The sequence below is a fragment of the Sphaeramia orbicularis genome, chromosome 17, assembly GCF_902148855.1.
Source record: "Sphaeramia orbicularis chromosome 17, fSphaOr1.1, whole genome shotgun sequence".
Taxonomy (NCBI): Eukaryota; Metazoa; Chordata; class Actinopteri; order Kurtiformes; family Apogonidae; genus Sphaeramia; species Sphaeramia orbicularis.
Window position 1 is genome coordinate 50,968,758 of NC_043973.1, and position 18,966 is coordinate 50,987,723.

Here is an 18,966-nt window from a genome sequence, read left to right on the forward strand (position 1 = left end):
TGACCTGACAGACGAACATGCACATAAGAAGGTTCATTGTTGGATGGTGTGGGGAGAAGTTGTAACTTGGCTTGTTGAATTTCTGCAGTGTATGGTTCCCTCAGGCGCAGCTCATCTGTCGCCAACAAGCTCAGCATTATAATCAGCTGTTCCACCGGTGAGATTCTGGGTTTAACACCAACTCCTCTGAATGATAGAAATGTAGAGTAGACAGGAGCTGTTCTATCACTACTATAGATTCAGAGTCAAGTACAATTTATTGATATCTATAGGGCAAACAGAAAGAAATGAAAAAAAAGAAAAGAAAAGAAAAGAAGACTAAATGGGTACTTCTATAAAACTGGTCCTAAAAACAGGACAGAGGGGCTAAAAAGTCAAACCTGATGTAGACTAATGTTATGAAGCAAGTTTGGAAGCACTTTGGGTCTATTTTAAAATATAAATATTTACTGAGATAAAAGAGAATATTTTTCACATAAAACACATTTTTATATTATTTTATACAAAAATCCTCGTGTAACATGAAATTACGTGCTACTATTTTTTCGAATTTTTTTTATTCTCTCACAGGTACATTTTGGGAATTAAACTAATAATGCAAGACAGAGTGTTTCACAAAAATGGCCGCTGTTGCAAAATCACTCACGATTTATTTGTGTTTTAAATGGGAAGGTTCCGCTTGTAATGCAATTGGACACAGGTTACGCAACAAACCTCATATGAGACTGCCGATTCATCAAAAACCCACATGTCTGGATTAGAAAAACCACTAGGATTGACAAATTTAACATAGTCTTTATTTATAGCGGTATATAAGACCATTTCAAGTCATGTTTTCCAGATCAAATGCACTGACACCTAGGCAGGTTTTCATGTCCCAGTTTTGGTCCCATTTTTGGCCCCAATATTTTATTAAAAAAAATTCATTCAATTTGGGATGGCTCAGAGTAAGAGTATAATTTTTTTCTGCATTTATCTGAGGTCATCATTAGGTACGTCCAGGTGAGAAATATGTCTACATTTCTCTTTCTTTTAAGAAAGCCCCCCCCCCCCCCCCTTCCATATTTTTCTGGATCTACCACTGGACAATGAAGATTTGTCTTATCTTATCTTATCTTATCTTATCTTATCTTATCTTATCTTATCTTATCTCCTTGTGCTGTAGAGAGTTTGGAATATCATTACCACAGAGAACCCCTTTAAATTAATCTCATAATTTGCTGTTGCTGTTCAACTTCATGACAGACTAAACTGACCGTTGCATCTTCTATATTCAATATTATCTGAGTCAGTTTAACTCATAAAGACCCAAACAGCCACTGGCAACCAAAACCATCCACTTATCTCAAATGTTTGATACTTATTGATCCACTAATCCTATCAATACATGTACATAATTGATGTAAAATACAGTTTATCATCTTTTTATAGTCATCAAATATGACCCATTTGGATATTCAGACGCTTCGTAGTGAGTGTGGAAACACAGTCATCTTCTACAACATTAATTCACCAGTAAAACCCATGGATTTTGATCAATGACAGTGGACGGAGACACTTGTTTTATGTTCAGTTAATGATATCTTTTACCCAAAAAAGTGACATTTTCTTCCGTTTTCTCTGTTTTTGATATAATAACCCTCAAAGTTTTTATGAATGTCTGCATGATCAGTGAATTAAATATAGCAAAATACCTAATTTACACTGAAAAAACAATAAATGCAGAGGGTAACAAAGATATAAAGAGCAATAAATCACTTAAGAAAGGTTAAATAGAGGGAAAAAATTATTTGGGAACTGCCACCAAAGTAGCACTGGGTCTTTATGGGTTAATGCCCCCCCCCCAAAAAAAATCAATGGTTTGTCTGTGGCAAGGTTATTATCATTAATGAAAACTAAGGAAATGACGAAAACTAGAATTGGAAAAACATTTTCGTTAACTGAAATAAATAAAAATTAGCATTAAAAGAAAAAAAAGATAACTAACTGAATCTGTATTGTGTGTTTACAAAACTAACTAAAACGTATAAAATTTACGGCTAAAATTCCCTTAGTTTTCGTCTTTGTCAATGTCGGATTGATACGAAAGCGATTTATTTCTCTCGAGCAATTTTATCTGCTGTCACCATCTGATATTTAACGGTCCGTCACTTGTGGTTTCCAGTCGTCTTCTGGTCCCCACTCTACCTGGAAACATGGAGACTAAAGTTGGGAGAAAGCAGCAGAGTCCTGTCTGGGATTTATTGAATACGACGACAGAGAAGAAGAGAAAAGATATAAAAAACTAAAACTAAACTAAAACTAAGCATTTAGAAAAAATGAAACTAATGAAAACTATCAGACTTTCTCTAAAAACTAATTAAAACTAACAGAAATAGAGAAAAAAAAAAAAGTCAAAACTAAATAAAACTAAACTATAATGAAAAATCCAAAACTATTAGAACCTTGGTCTGTGGGTTAAAGTGTTTTTTTAGTTGTTTTTGTATAATGGAAGATATGTGGGCAGAATTTGTTGAAAAGACGAATAGGGAAACATTCATTTACTAAACTATTCTTATTTATGGCAACAGTACATTAGAGTCAAACCCTGTTCCAAACCACAGTAAAGAACGAAACTAAGCAGAACAAAGCGCTTATGTAGAAGACAGTTGTTGTTACCGCAGTTGACATGTTACAGTGCAGGTATTTTGTTACATAAAACGTGGTGTGAACTTATTTGTAGAAAGCGATGATTCACCTCATTCTTATCCCCCATCAATCAAACTTTGTTTCTACAATTTGTTTTGTCCTGCTCAGTGTTGACATTCTAGATAAACCGGATTTATCTCCAAAGTGACAAGTCTAAACAGGCTTATTCATATTTTTTGTGTAATTTTCCCTCGAGCTCCCGCCTCCTCTCACGCACATACCCCTCTATACATATACACATAAAAAAAAAAAAAAAAAACAGTAGCAATGCAGGGACCTTGAATCTGTTTATCTATCTAGATGCACTATCACGGTACAGTCTTTCAGGTACTGTTGTCCATGGACTATGGTCAAGGCCATCACACGCAGCCTGCATGGAATCACAGTTCCTGGAGGAATTCCACTGAAATTATAGGGCGTAAACCTACTTTTGCAAAATTTATATGAAATAAAACAGAAAGCAAGAATTCAGTTTTCAGTTTGATTAATGACAAAATCAGATTTAAATGATGTAAATCTGGATAATTCTTTGCATACAGACCCTTTCATACAGGATTATTCAAATTTTACCTGCACTGTAAACACTTAAGTGTATATCTGCTCTGAAACTATATCTTTTTTCCTATTCAAAAATCAAATATCGCCCCCCAAAAATGATTTTATCTGAACTAATGCACATATCAATCAATTAATCAATCAGTTAATTTCAAGTAAATACTTTTTAATTCCAATTCAAATGTGCAATAACTTGTTACCTCTCAGTACTCTTATTATTATTATTATTATTATTATTACTCTTTTTTTTTAATATTCTATTTTACAACTGTGTATTTATGCTTGTATGTGCAATAACAGTTTTTTTTATGTTTTTTTAGCTGTGTTTATGTTTTGTATCTGTCTTTTTTGTCATATCTCTGCCTTTTTTTTCTAACTCCGTATTCTGACTCATGCACAAGAATTCCGATGTACCTATACTGCTGCTATGTATCTGTGCAAATGGCAAATAAAGTCTATTCTACTCTATTCTAATTTATTACAAAATTATTACAAACAGTTAAGATCAACAATTCATTTACAAGATACATTTTGTAATAGGACACCCCAGAAGCAGTCTTCAGCTTATAAACTGGGCCCTTAAACATATGATAAGAGACGCAATTGACATTATAATCTTAATAAATTCAAATATTCTAAATAACTACAGTCATATTTTAAAATATTGCCTATTTAACTAACGATGAGTCCTATTGTAGTCAGCATATTCCAATATTCTCAGATAATTTAATAGGGCTTTATCCACATAAATAGAGTTTACATGATTTGTATATCAGCCGTGTGCGGCATACTTTTGCTCAATGAATAATAGAAAAAAAAAAACTTTTCTGTGTAATTTTGATCTAATAAATGGCCCAGAATTTCTTTCAAGCCAAAATTGCTGATAAATCACATTGCACTTTTTCTATGTAATCCAATCATTTCATTAGTCTCACTTATGTTCATACTCTTGTCCAATAAATGGTGTAAAAGCACACTTGTGATGACTCCCTGTATCCGCCCCTAAGGCCAGCCCCAGAGGTATAAAAACCTGCTAGGTCTGGCTGTCATCACATTAGCTGGAACATTCAGACAGACAGCTTGCATAATTTGCTGTGACTTTTGGAGTGTAACCTGAAGTAGCATCTTGCAGATACTTTCCACTGTGTGGCATCGGTGCGGAGCATCAGTAGCTGGCTGGGATCATCCTCTCATCACCGTCATCATTCACATCGAGTACATCACCAGAATGATCATAAGCATCGCTCTCATCTGGGCAGTTTTGGTGGGATTGTGCTGCCTTCTCTGGCTCGCTGTGGGAATACGACACAGGTAACATCAGCTAAATATTATCCAAATACAAAGAAGGGAGTGAAGAGTTTATGTCAGACAGCAGTTATAAGAATTGTCCTCTATGCTGCAGCTAAACCAAAGCATGTGAAGTCAAATGTACACATGAACTTACTTGTTCAGACTAATTTCAGCACCAGTATATTCTTTCCACAAACGCTTTAAACATGCATGTCATGATGCATGCGGTTGCTTACACAGCCACACCACTGTGAATGACATAGGTATGCACGGAGCGCGTACTAATTAAACAAAGGCTTTTGTGAAGATGATTGAATTTTTGCGGCATGCTGCTGATTCACTAGTCAGCTGTTGTTTTGTTCTGACCTTTTGTCAGGACTCACAATGCATGGGATTACATAATAGTGATGGTAACTGAAAAAATAAATCCTTTTGACCCTTAAACTCAAATTTACATTGAATATTTTACAGCAAATGCAACATGTGGGATGATTTATTAGTAGAAATGAGCATAGTACGTGTAACTATGCTTTCATTATTATATAACTACTTGTAATTATGAGTCATTACATGTTCCAAAATTATATTTAGCACTTAATGAACTTAAAATATGCAAAACATTTTGTACTTTGAACAGCTGTCAAAGCCAGAAACGCCTCATATGTTCCATTTGTTTTTCTGCTATTTCCAAACGTGGGATGTAGATGTGTTTAAGATCTGCATAAAAATCTACATTACCAAACTGTATTTTTTAAATCCAATATTTTTTTTTATTATTATTGATTTTCTGGCGTGAAAGAAGAGAAAGAAGACATACAATACATGTTCAATTAAAGACAATGTTTTTCAATACAGAAAACAAACATCAAACTCCCAACCACCAAAACATAACCCAAGAAAAAAAAATATATATATATGTGTGTGTGTGTGTGTGTGTGTGTGTGTGTGTGTATGTGTGTGTGTGTGTGTGTGTGTGTGTGTGTGTGTGTGTGTGTGTATGAAAAAGCCCCCCCCCCCTCCACTGACTGTTCATTGACTGCCTTTAGAGCGCCACATGATACAATAAATGAGAGAGTGAGCTGGGTGTTAGAGTTTGCAGAAAAAGTCAGAGGGTTTTGTGAGTTGTGGAAGTAAGTCCTAAAGGGTCCCATGTCTTGTCAAATGTCATGTCAGAGAAGTGAAGATTACTTCCAAAGTGGATTGTAGATGTGTTTATCATCTGTATAAAAAATCTACATAACCAAACTCTGGCTTTAAAGAGGACTTTAGGTGTTTGCTTGGCGATGACAGCCACTTTATGCTGGCTTTCATACTTAAACAGAAAGACTAAAGGATCTTAGTCACTTAGTTGTAATCTGCAAAAAATATTTTACTGTTAATTCTCCAGTTTTTAAACAGCATCGTCATCATTATAAAGACAAAGTTGAAAAATGACCTGAAACCTTACCACTAGATGCTGCCAAATTCTACGCCCTACTTCCTTAAACACTGGTATGCAATGTCTGTTGCCAACATTTGTAGCTGTTTTGTTCTTGTTGTCATGGGTGGACCATAGTAACTTACAAGTAAGGTTTACTGACATTAGGAGGCACTCGTTGGAAAAAAGTGCACCTGTCAGTAGGTGTTTGGCATTCTTTTATTTACAGAATCATGCTTAGGTGATAGGAAAATAAAGACAGAGAAAATAGTGCAACAAAGAATAATTTCATTGTTTTTTGTCTGTGATCCACCCAAAATTAGACGCATTTTACAGTCAAATCACATCATTATCTTGAATTTAGATTCCATGTCTTTTCCCATTTGCAACATCCTTACAAACTATCCAAATATAAGTGGAAAAAGTTCCTCATAAGACCACAAAATACCTCATATCTTATCTTGTAGTTTAGAAACGCATTAACCCTTTGACACATTAGTCGCTTTTCTAATTGGATATCTGCTCAAAACTTTACCCATATTTACTAATGTCGAAAAAAACAGAAGTGTGTTATGTTGGTTTTTACATTAAATCACAAATGCAAAGATTTGTTTGTTTATTATCGTGAGATGACACGAGAAGTCAGTCCATAAACATGACGACAAACGTAAATATGGTGTTGATTTACAGATATATTCATTATTATTACATATTACCCCTCTATCTCGTACTAAATTAAAAAATGATTGGGTTTTCTGGTGTGTCCACACATACCGCAGCACATTTGTTCTTCTTCTTCGCTTGTTGTAACGTCCGTCAACATCCGAGTTTTTAATTCACCTGACTCTACTTGCGAAAAAAGCTCTTTCCATTGCAGTTTTGCGTGATATACCATTTGTGCTACGCCCAAAAAACCACCTCTTGCCAGCGCAAAAACTTCTAATTGAAAAATGAGACTTTTGGCGAAATTGTCGTTTTTCCATTAGGTAAATTTTTATGTGTAAGTTATATTTGCACAATTTGAAGGTCAATGGAGAAGTGACTATTGTTACAGGTACGACCATGAATCACAACATGGTTCCAATAATTGCGAATAAATGTCCAGATTTTGAGCGTACATTTAATTTCTGTCGTCCTTGCTCTAAAGGCAGCCTGGTGAACCTGCAGTGGAGAATGGCTTCATCCCGTACCTGGGTTGCGCTTTGCAGTTCGGCGCCAACCCTCTGCAGTTCCTTCGCAGTCGCCAGAAGAAGTACGGCCATATTTTCACTGTAAGATCGCCGGGCAGTACATCCACTTCCTGTGCGACCCTTTCTCTTACCATTCAGTCATCAGGCAGGGCAGACACCTGGACTGGAGGAAGTTTCCACTTTGCGACGTCCGTTAAGGTAATGTCCTATCCTAGTATTTCCCTTTTTTCCACCGAGAATTTGTTCGTGCCAGTTGTTCGTTAACAGTTCCATCTTTGACCCGTCAGGCTTTCGGTCATGACAGTTTCGACCCACGCCACGGCCACACCACCGAGAACCTTCACCAGACCTTTCTGAAGACCCTACATGGGCGAAGCTATCCCCTCCCTGATAGAACCCATGATGGGTCACCTCCAGGACGTCATGCTGAGGTCGGACACACTGAGACCCAGCAAGGGACCACTGGGAGGTGGACGGCATCTTTGCTTTCTGTTACAAGGTCAGTGTCCAAATATCAAACTAGATATGTAAAAGGAACTTCAGACTATGGAGGGTTTAGTTTGTAGCAGAAATTAACCCCTTAGATCAGTGGTTCCCAACCTTTCATTGGCTCGTGACCCCATTTTAACATCACAAATTTCTGGCGACCCCAGACATTCAAGATGGAGACTTTTTTTTTTTTGCTAAAATCAATTTGTTTTTGATCATGTAATAGTTTGCTATACTATGGTGCAAATAAACATTAATTTTAGACACATTTAGTCTATATAATGTATATTATTGTGGACAGAGGCAGTAAATCCAGGTGTAGATTACTGCACAAAGTGAGAATTTAATTTTCCTTGGTCAGGATCTGTCCAGTCAGTCCAACTGTGATTTACAAGGAGGACAATTAATACTGAACAAACAAGAACTGAAACTATGAATTATGAAAGAGCTGCAGCATCTGAAACTGACCACAATGAACATTTGACAGATAAACAGAACCACAGTGCTGCAGTTTCAGACTCACAGTTTGTCATGTCTGTTATGTAACTGGGATTGTCTCTGTCAACTCAGCATTTTTTATTTGTAAGTTTTTTGTTGTTTTTTTTAATCACTTACTTGAAATTTCAGGTGACTTCATTTGAATTCCAGGAGACCCCAGATAGATCGATTGATCAATAGATAGATAGATAGATAGATAGATAGATAGATAGATAGATAGATAGATAGATAGATAGATAGATAGATAGATAGATAGATAGATAGATAGATAGATAGATAGATAGATAGATAGATAGATAGATAGATACTTTATTGATTCTTTGCAGGAAATGATTTGGTTACGACAGCAGTAAAAGCACACTGACTCATCCCAACAGACAACCAACAATGGAATAAAAGAATAAAAGATATCGAAAATATATAATATGTATACTAAAAGTAAGGTCAAATAATAGAATAACAATAGAAATTATTGTCCAAAGTGTTATTGATTTTTGGATCATTTTTGTTACCCCACTCCCCCTGAAGGGGAGGCAAGGGGTATTGTTTTTGGGTGGGTTTGTTTCTTTGTTTGTGGGTCAAAACACAGTGATGTCCCATTAGAGAGCAAACTTTAATTGATTGCCATTCCAACATTTATTTCAATATAACGTAGCTCCTTGTTCTGGATAATCCCTTATGGTCCAACTAAAGCAAAAATGTGGGTCATTTAGCAACACTAATCTGTCAAATTGTCTAAAATGTTCCGTCAGAGCCCTTTTTGACCCTTGTTAACACTTTAACAGCAAAACTATTGTCTGAATTCATGCCAAGTTGGAAATATGAGTGATTTTTGTTGGTTTATGACCTTATAACAGTTGTTTTATTGCATGTGTTTACTTTTTACCAAGTGGTGTTTTGATGTTTACACACTTTGGCTGAAAGTTGGAATTTCAGGGTATTTCAGTGTGTGCCCTATAAAAGGTTAAAAACACACGCCTTTAAAAACAGAGAAAATAAACAACAGAGCACACACATTCAAAACATAAAACAGAGCAAAGTGCAGATAATAATTATAATAAATCAACATAGAAGATGAGGAGAAATGACTGAATGTAAACAGATTATTGCACATTATATAGTGTTGCACGTTATATTACAGTAATTGTACTTTATGTTGTAGTAGTAGAGTATTAAAGCCACTAGTTGCAAATGAATAATATATGATCATGTCATGTTTGATTTAGCATAGAAGTGTGTTTTATTTGAATTTACTAACATCATTCTTCAGATATGATGTCAAGTCTCTATTATATATTCACAAAAAAAAGAAAAGTTCTTTATATACGCCACCATTCATATTACCCATCTCTTCTGTTGGATTTGAACTTGTTTCTGTAAATAATATGTTCTGAATTTGCACTGGGAGTTCAGTCCAAATGTTAATAAGTAATTGCAGACGCAGCCTCTATAATTCACAATAGTAAAAATATAGTGAAGGTGCAACGAAAACACCCAAACATGTTCAAACAGGGTTATAATTATTACAGTACCTGTTTAGCCAAACATGATGGGTAATTTGAGATAATTAAGGGAATTTTCACTTACAAATTATAGTATCACACTGGATTAAAATCACAGACAACCTCTACAATTATTACAAATTACTGCTAATATGAATCTTATGCAAATACAGCTATAGTTTCTGATAATGACGTCATCCGGCTACAACCTGAAATGTCTAAAATAAATAAATTAATAGATAAAGTGTAATTTTAACAGTATTCTGCCTGTTTCTAAATGTTTGTGTCTTTGTAGATTTGATCCATAAAGCATATATACAAATGATAATTTGAGGCATAAAATAGTTAAAATTGCACTTAAAAATGTTTTCTTTTTTTTTCAGGTTATTCACTTTTTTTGTAACAAGATAGTTTGTAAATTATGTTGAGTTATGAAGTTATTCACTAAAATAAAGACAAAAATTTGGGCTTGACATTTTTTATAGGCTATTATGCTTAATTTGGGGGCCACGTTCAGCCCAGTATGATCTTAAATGAGCTGGATAATGTCAACTCTAAACCTTTCTCTATGTTTTAGGGTGAAAACTGTTACAAAATTTAATAAAAAGCTAAAAAAAAATTACATTCATTATATTACATTAAGAAAAATAAGTGTGATTTTAAGAATATTAGGTCTCAGTTCATCATTTACGCTTGTACATTACAACTAACAGATCACAGTGAATCTACAAATACACGAAACATTTAGTAACAGGTAGAATATTATTAAAATTGCACTCACTTCTCTTATATTTCAGGTTGTTCATGGTTATCATTATACAGTATGTTATGTAATTGTTGGTCCGTATGTGGAACCTGAACTAAAATGACTTTGACATCATTAATTGTGAATATCTTCAGTGTCATTTTTGTATTTCACAAATTCATCCCAGGGGCCAGATTGGACCCTTTGGCAGCAGGTTTTGGACTCTGAGCCGTATGTTTGACACCTGTACCCTACTTTTTGACTTCCATTGGTTTAAGCAGTTTTATATCTTCTTGCTGTCCTCCAGGTGATGTTTGAGTCCGGCTACCTCACTCTGTTCGGGAAGGATCTCGGAGAGGATAAGTCCCAGGCTCGGCAGGCGGCTCAGAAGGCCCTGGTGCTCAACGCTTTGGAGAACTTCAAAGAATTTGATAAGATCTTCCCTGCGCTGGTGGCTGGCTTACCCATCCATGTTTTTAAAAGCGCCTACAGTGCACGAGAGGTTGGTATCTACTTGCACTTTTGGATGAAATCACAAAACAAATCATTCTGATATTTGTAGCAGTAGGTGAAGAACATGAAGATTCTAATTTAACTCTTATAGAAATACTCTGAAATTCAAAATGTCAACCTTAGCGTGTTGTTGGAGGACATAACAAGACTTTGGTGCTTTAAACAACTTTTTTCTAATTTTTTATTGTTATGTAGAAAATCAAGGTCAGTGAAGTTACCGTATTCCGTTCCTTATCCGTAAGTGGCAAAAAATAAATCAAACTAGAAGCACTCGGAGAGCGCAGACCTCCGCCAAGGCTGATCAGTGGCCCCCCCCGTGGGCCCCCCCACCCCCGATCACCACCAAAATTTTATCATTTCTTCCTTATCCCATTTCCAACAAACCCTGAAAATTTCATCCAAATCTGTCCATAACTTTTTGAGTTATGTTGCACACTAACGGACAGACAAACAAACAAACAAACAAACAACAGACAAACAAACAAACAAACCCTGGCAAAAACATAACCTCCTTGGCGGAGGTAAAAATCCAAGAAGTAAATAGAAAAACACATGCAAGGTGAAAGAAACCTGTATTTTAGAACATTAGAACATCATTTTTAGAACATTACAATAGCACTAGTGCGTTGACCCATGGGGAACCACAGGTTCTAGATCCTCTGATCCAGTTCAGTCCTTTACTTTCTTTACGTTCTTGGTAAATTCCACTGGCATTTTCAGTTGAATAACCTCTCAGATGGCATGTCTGTTTCTACACATGAAATTTGACACCATGGCAACGTGGTCATGTTGTTTATCTGTTGCCAGATAACCCATGTCAGTGATGATTGTAGGATTCTGGGCATAGCAATGTATCTGTAAAGCTATTGTATTCCAAAATTACTGATATCTCCCAAAATATTGGTCCTATCAACTTGCCGTTTTCACTAGTCTCTCCCTTGACCAAAAATACACAAATATGCCAAACTGCAGCTGTCAGCTCTTTCCAGATTTTGTGTGATGGCTGAGACACACACACACACACACACAGACCACTTCCCTTTTATAATATAGATAAGTGCTGTTCCAGACCCCTGTCCACATCCACATTCTCCCTTTGAACATCATTCCTTACATTAGTACCATTACTTCATGGTACCTAACAAAGCAGGTCCACTCACTGTTCATGCACAGGTGGACCTTACAGACCCTGGAGACCACATTGGACCTCAGACTGGTGACTCACTGGAACTGTTGCTGTCACTGTCTCGTCATGTACAAATAGTCACTTGCTCGATAAAGGGTTAACACAACTGTTTCAAATCATCAGAACCTGGCGAAGACCATGCACGCTGAGAAACTGTCGAAGAGAGAGAACGTGTCAGATCTGATCTCCATGAGGATTCTGCTCAATGACTCCCTATCGACGTTCAACGACATCAGCAAAGCCCGGACCCACGTGGCCCTCCTGTGGGCTTCCCAGGCCAACACGCTCCACGCTACCTTCTGGAGCCTCTTCTATATGATCAGGTGGGTTCATAGTGGTTTCTTTCTAAAATCAAAGTGTTCAAAAGACACATCTCCAAGTCCTGTCTTAGCTCATCAAACAGGTATTTATTGCCCAATTATCTGCCATCCCTGTCCTAAGGCCAAATGAGAAGCATGAAGCACAGTTTGTGTCTCTGGCAGCAATCTGTCTGATCTGATTTATGTACGTGTGGAAATGAACTGTGTGACACGTGTGTGTGTGTGTGTGTGTGTGTGTGTGTGTGTGTGTGTGTGTGTGTGTGTGTCCATTGTGTTATAGCTGACAGTTATTTTGCAGGGTTTGGTCATTAGAACAGTAACAGTTTTCAAACCTATTAACGAACAAGTGGTGCCAGGCACAACAAACCCCGCCCCTCGCACATATTTGCCCATTATAAGTAAATGGGAAAATTTTAAAATTCATACAAAATTTTAACTTTGACCTTCTGTTCCTAAAATGTAATGAGATCCATTCTGGGTCACTGGCAATCTATGAAGTCAATTTGGTATGAATTCAACCAATAGTTTTGCTGTGACAGATGTGGAATTTTTCCCATTATAAGTAAATGGGGATTTTTTTATTTTTTTATTCATAAGAAATTGAAACTTTTACCTACTTTTCCCAAAATTTGATGGCATCTATTCTGGGCCCCTTGCACTCTATTAACCAAATTTGATATGAATTCACCCAATAGTTTTGCTGCTACAGACATTTGAAATTTCACCCATTATAAGTAAAAGGAGAAAAAAAAATGATTTTAAGAATTCATAAAAACTTTTTAACTTTAACCTACTTTTCCCAAAATGTAGTGAGATCTGTTCTGGGTCACTGGCAATCTATAAACCAAACTGGTATAAATTCGACCAATAGTTTTGCTGCTACAGACATGTGAAATTTTGCCCATTATAAGTAAATGGGGAAAAATCTTTTATTTTTAAATTCATAAAAATTTAAACTTTAACCTACTTTACCCAAAATGTAATGACATTTATTCTGGGTCACTGGCAGTCTATAAACCCAATTTGGTATGAATTCAACCAGTAGTTGTGCTGCTAGAGTGTTAAAAAACAAACAAAAAACAACAAACCCCCAAAAACAATGCCGCTCTCCTCCCCTTCGCAGGCGGTAATAACAAAAAAAATATCAACTAATTCATATATGTCCTAGGTTACTTGATATGATCCATTAGCCGACTAGGATGTGTTACATGACTTAACAAATAATTGAATTAACAACAAAAAAACCCAAACAAACATGTAGCCTATATTTGACCTTGACAACGCTGAAACAATATTTTCCGACGCCTTGTTCACACATAGCCCGGGGTAAGGGTGGCTCATGTACCGACTGAAAGGTTAACACAAAATCAACCCCACAAATACGCCTGCATGTCCACAGACTCCTTTGGACCTGTCAGACTGGTATCTGCTGAACCTATGTTGACCTTTATACCACACTTTGCTAGAAACCATCCATTAGTGACTTGTTTTGCTTACCAATTCGACTGAAGGTGCTTTGTTGCATTAACTTTGTAACAAAATGAAATGGAAATAAATAAAAAACATGGGGTAGAATAGACAGTATCTAGTGCAGGAACATTTTAACCCATAAAGACTCAAACAGCCACCGACAACCAAAACCATTTACTGATCAAACATTTTTGATAACCTCTAATCCATTAATCCTATCAATACATGTAAATAATCAGTATAAAATGCAGTTTGTCATCTTCTCATGGTTATCAGATAGGACCCATTTGGACGTTCAGAGGCACCATCGTTACCGTGGAAACACCGTCCTCCTCTACAACACTGATTCACCTGTAAAACCCATGGAGTTGGATCAACGACAGTGGATGGACACACTGGGTTTATGTTCAGTTAATGATAGATTTTTCCGAAAAAGTTACTTTTTCGTCAGTTTTCTTTGTTTTAGATATAATAACCATCAATTTTAATCTGAGCTTTTATGAACATCCACATGATTAGTAAATTAAATAAAGGAAAATGTGTAAAAAAAATAAAATAAAATAAAAAATACACAGGATAATGTCAAAATAAATGGCGATAAATCACTTAAAGTATAGAGAAAAAAAAGTAGCTCTGGGTCTTATACTGTACATGTATCACTCGGAAAACTTGGTCTAAAGCATCTTGCCTTCACTTCTCCCACTTCCACAGCCCCTTACCCTCTGCACTGTACAACACAGAAGTTACGTCATGTTTCTGTACATTTATCAGCTTCAGACAGTTGATTGCAGTCATTGTGTAAATGGCCCAGATAAAGGCCAGTGGAGCAGCGATAACAACCTGCACAGAGCGAATTAAAGTTGCATGAATATATGGTTTTGCAGCAAGCCTGAACATGAAGGTATCGCACCTTTATCTTGTCAGTGTGAGGTGCTGAGTGTGCAAAACCATCGCCTGACGTCATTAGTATTGTATACAAACCATCCTGAATGAGTGCCCACACAAGATGTAAGAACAGTACGTCCTTTACTGCAAGTCAGTAACAACAGGAGGGTTACATTTATTATGCAGATCACATAATGCATGCCCGTACACACGCACTGGTACATTTATATAAAAGTATATTAATGCAATAGGCAGTCACGGAAAAATTCATTAGACCACCCTTGTTTTCTTCAATTTCTTGTTCATTTTAATGCCTGGTCCAACTAAAGGTACATTTGTTTGGACAAATAGTAACAACATAACAACAAAAATAGCTCAGTAGAGTTTAATTTCAGAGCTGATATCTATCCATTTTCCATGTTTTCTTGATAATAACCAAAATCACTTCAGTTCTTACATCAGTATCTAAGGCATTGTATTGACAAAAACAGTGCTTTTAGGCATTCCATGTTTTCTTTTCTGTCTGTTTAAGTCACATGACACACACAGGAGTTAGGACTGGATTGCATAACCATTGTTTTTGATGAGTTTTGATGGTCTAATCATTTTTTTCTGCAACTGTATATATATATATATATGACCTAAACAGTAGATAATTTGCAGAGCTTGTTCTTGGTAACCTGTATTAAAAACAACCCTAACGCAGCCATAAAACTCTAAAAAATTGGACAAACAGGGACAACAATAAACAAACATACACTAACACAAGTTAAGAGATGCAAAATAGGAGCAAATTTTCATGGTTTGTCTGTAAAAATGATCAAGACCCACTTTTGTTTTCTAAGGCGTTAATTTAGAGCGACAACCATGAGTAAAATGAAAATGAACCTATGCAACAAGATGAAATAAGTAGATGCTTTTCCATTGACCATCAAATTGTGTGAATATAACTTGCGCATAAAAATTTGCCTAATGGAAAAAATGACAATTTTGCCAAAAATCTTGTTTTTCAATGAAAAATTTGTGCACTGGTGTGAGGTGTTTTATTTTTTAGGTGTAGCGAAATTGGTATATCTCGCAAATCTGCAATGGAAAAACCTGTTTCCGCAACTACAGTCACTTGAATTTAAACAAAAAACCATGTTGAGTTGAGATGATGAGTTTTAAAAGAAACACACCAGATTTTTTTTTGCTTAATTCAAGATTTTTTACTTAATTCAAGCAAAAAAAATCTGCCAATGGAACAAGTGAAGATCATCTTGGTAAGATTTCTTGAAATAAGGTTTTCCAGATAAGTTCTTCTATCTCACTGAAAAGTTACTCTTCAGGTGATTATGTCTGATTTTAAGTGTGATGACATATTTGGACTAGAAATGAGAAAAATACACTTGGTATGATTTTAATTTTTTCCAGTGCTCTGTCTTATTGTGAAATTGAAACAACACTGTATGAAGAGTGCACAAGCTCAAAATAAACCAGTCAGTCATTTTCAGAGTGTACAGTGAGGTCAAAGGTCATACTGCAGGTCATCCATCGGACCAGTGACCACATGATGAATAACAGCCTTCTACATCTGTGTGCAGGAGTCCAGATGCCATGAAAGCAGCTCGAGAGGAAGTCCATAAAGTTCTGGAGGAATCCGGTCTGACCATTGATCCTGCTGACCCTTCACTAAATCTGACCAGGGACCAGCTGGACAACATGCCAGTTCTTGGTATGAACAGATGAATGTATGACGAGATGTGGTCGTGTTGTAGTAAATAAAGCTCACAGACCTAAAGTGTGTGTTTTTGTTCTACCGTCATTCCAGACAGCATCATCAAAGAAGCCATGCGTCTCTCCAGCGCCTCCATGAACGTTCGCGTTGCCAAGGAGGACTTCCTGCTTCACCTCGACAACCAGGAAGCTTACCGTATAAGGAAGGATGATGTCATCGCTTTGTATCCGCCCATGCTGCACTACGATCCAGAAATCTTCGAGGACCCCTATGTAAGTAGCTTTAATGTGAGATATTCGACTGGAAAGTTGAAATTAGATGTAAATAAAGGTGTCGTTGTTCTTAAATCAAACATTTTAATTTCTCTTTGAGTCAGTTAACTTAGATCAGTTTTATTTTTACTGAAATGTGTTGACATTAGAGTTAATAACAAATGCCATATGATTAACTTGCATTTAACCAAAGAATCGAATTAAATGAAATGTAGTATTTTTTTATGGTTAGCATCTTGGATAAAGTGTGTTTTATTTATGCATAAAATCACCTCTTAAATAATGTATTTTGAGTATTTTAGATGCATAAACATAAGCTTTTAATATATTTTATTTTAATTTTAGATCTACTTTTTCTTCCCAGAATAATGCAAATAAAAGACTGGGGGAAAAAAAAAATGAAATACATATTCAAGTTAAATTTACTTACATAGCATCGAGCATAAAACATGATTATCTCAAGGCATTTTACAAATTCAGATCAAGCCCTTAAAAAGGCTACGAAGAGGAAACCTAACAACTTCTTTTAAAGAAGTTTTATTTTATTCAAGATTCTAAGTGTTTAGTTTCATCTGCACAGTAAGGAAACATGTTCCCTGTTCAATGGAATTCATGCTTTGCTGTCCTCAGATTGCCATATATATATATATATATATATATATATATATATATATGAAAAAAACAAATATAGATAAGATAAAAAGATGTTTAAAAAAAAAACAATAATAAGAATAATAATAAGATGGTAGATTAAAAATAATAAATAAATAATGTAAATATATGAAGGTAGATTTTATTACTTTATTGCTTTAAACCAAAAAAAATGTTTCAATCAAAAAAATGTCACTTCAATCAAAAATACCCTTTTCAATCAAAGAAAAAAAAAGTGTTTTAATGCAAACAAATATTTGAGGTCCACAAAATTGCATTTGAACACTTTTTTTTGATTGAAGTGAAGTTGTTTTGATTGAATATATATATATATATATATATATATATATATATATATGTGTTTGTGTGGTGTTATATATATATATATATATATATATATATATATATATATATACATATATATATACATATATATAGTTGTTGTTTTTTTAATTGATTTTTTTTTGTTAAAGCAATAAAGAAACAAATCTACTTTCGTACAAATACAAATGATGCAATTCTATCTGTGCAAGTGATAATGTAAACAACTAGTACAGTTACATGATTATATATAATCATATGCGTATTTCAGCTAACTTTAATTGAAATAGTACTCCTTTAAGTACTAAGTCTGTTTGAGATGAATATTAGAGGAGCGAGAAAGTTTGGACGGTGTTTTTATTCCTCTAATGTCTGATGTGATCTCTGTGACTCCTCTAAAAACGCATCATATGACTAATTAAGTCCCAGCTCTCCAACACTGTGTCAGTTGCTACAACAGAACAAATGCGGTAACACTAAAAGTATTCTCCTCTGTTCATCCCACAGGAGTACAAGTTTGACAGATTCCTGGATGAGAAATGTCAGGAGAAAACCACCTTCTACCGTAACGGCCGTCGGTTGCGGTACTTCTACATGCCCTTCGGCTCCGGCGTCACCAAATGCCCCGGCAGGTTTTTTGCCGTCTATGAGATCAAACAGTTCCTGTCTCTGGTGCTGGCCTATTTTGACATGGAACTTTTAGACCCAGCAGTCAAAGTGCCGCCTCTCGACCAATCACGTGCCGGACTGGGAATCCTCCAGCCGACATATGATGTAGACTTCAGGTACAAACTCAAATCCAAGCACTAGACTGTGGAGAATCGACTGAAATGTAAATTGTACATATTTGTGTGTATATTTATGCTCCTGATGTAAATAGACTGAATAGTATATTTTTGTTGCTTTAATTTGCTGCTGAAGAACATGTATGTTTTTATGGAAAGCCATAAAAATTCACACTACCTGTGGAGCTGGGTGATCTCTAAAAATTTGTATTCATATTTTTTCAGTATTACAAGCAATTCAGGTTGAAAGAGAAGTGAAAGACATATGGATGCATTCTCAGCAGAAAACAACAACAAACAAGTGGTTCCAGGCACAACAAGCCCCGCCCCTCACATGTATTGTTGCTTATTTTGGCATCGATCCAGCTGATGTCATCACGTCTATGCGTGTGCTGATGTCAGTATATCAACTGCCGCTATATATGTGCCGAGTTTGAAGTAAATTGAAACAAAATTGATGTTTTTATAGACA

General features: G+C 35.7%; 1 protein-coding gene across 1 annotated transcript; it reads left to right on the forward strand.

The window, feature by feature from the left end:
• The first annotated feature begins 4,310 nt into the window (after positions 1-4,310).
• LOC115436704 (cholesterol 7-alpha-monooxygenase-like) lies at positions 4,311-18,691 on the forward strand. Its single transcript, XM_030159620.1, is given in 12 exon segments — positions 4,311-4,554; positions 7,098-7,216; positions 7,219-7,313; positions 7,315-7,338; positions 7,428-7,505; positions 7,507-7,593; positions 7,595-7,639; positions 10,682-10,876; positions 12,197-12,396; positions 16,332-16,462; positions 16,559-16,737; positions 18,217-18,691. Coding segments are annotated over 12 exon segments (1,539 nt in total). The 5' UTR covers positions 4,311-4,471; the 3' UTR covers positions 18,520-18,691.
• The last annotated feature ends 275 nt before the right edge of the window (positions 18,692-18,966 follow it).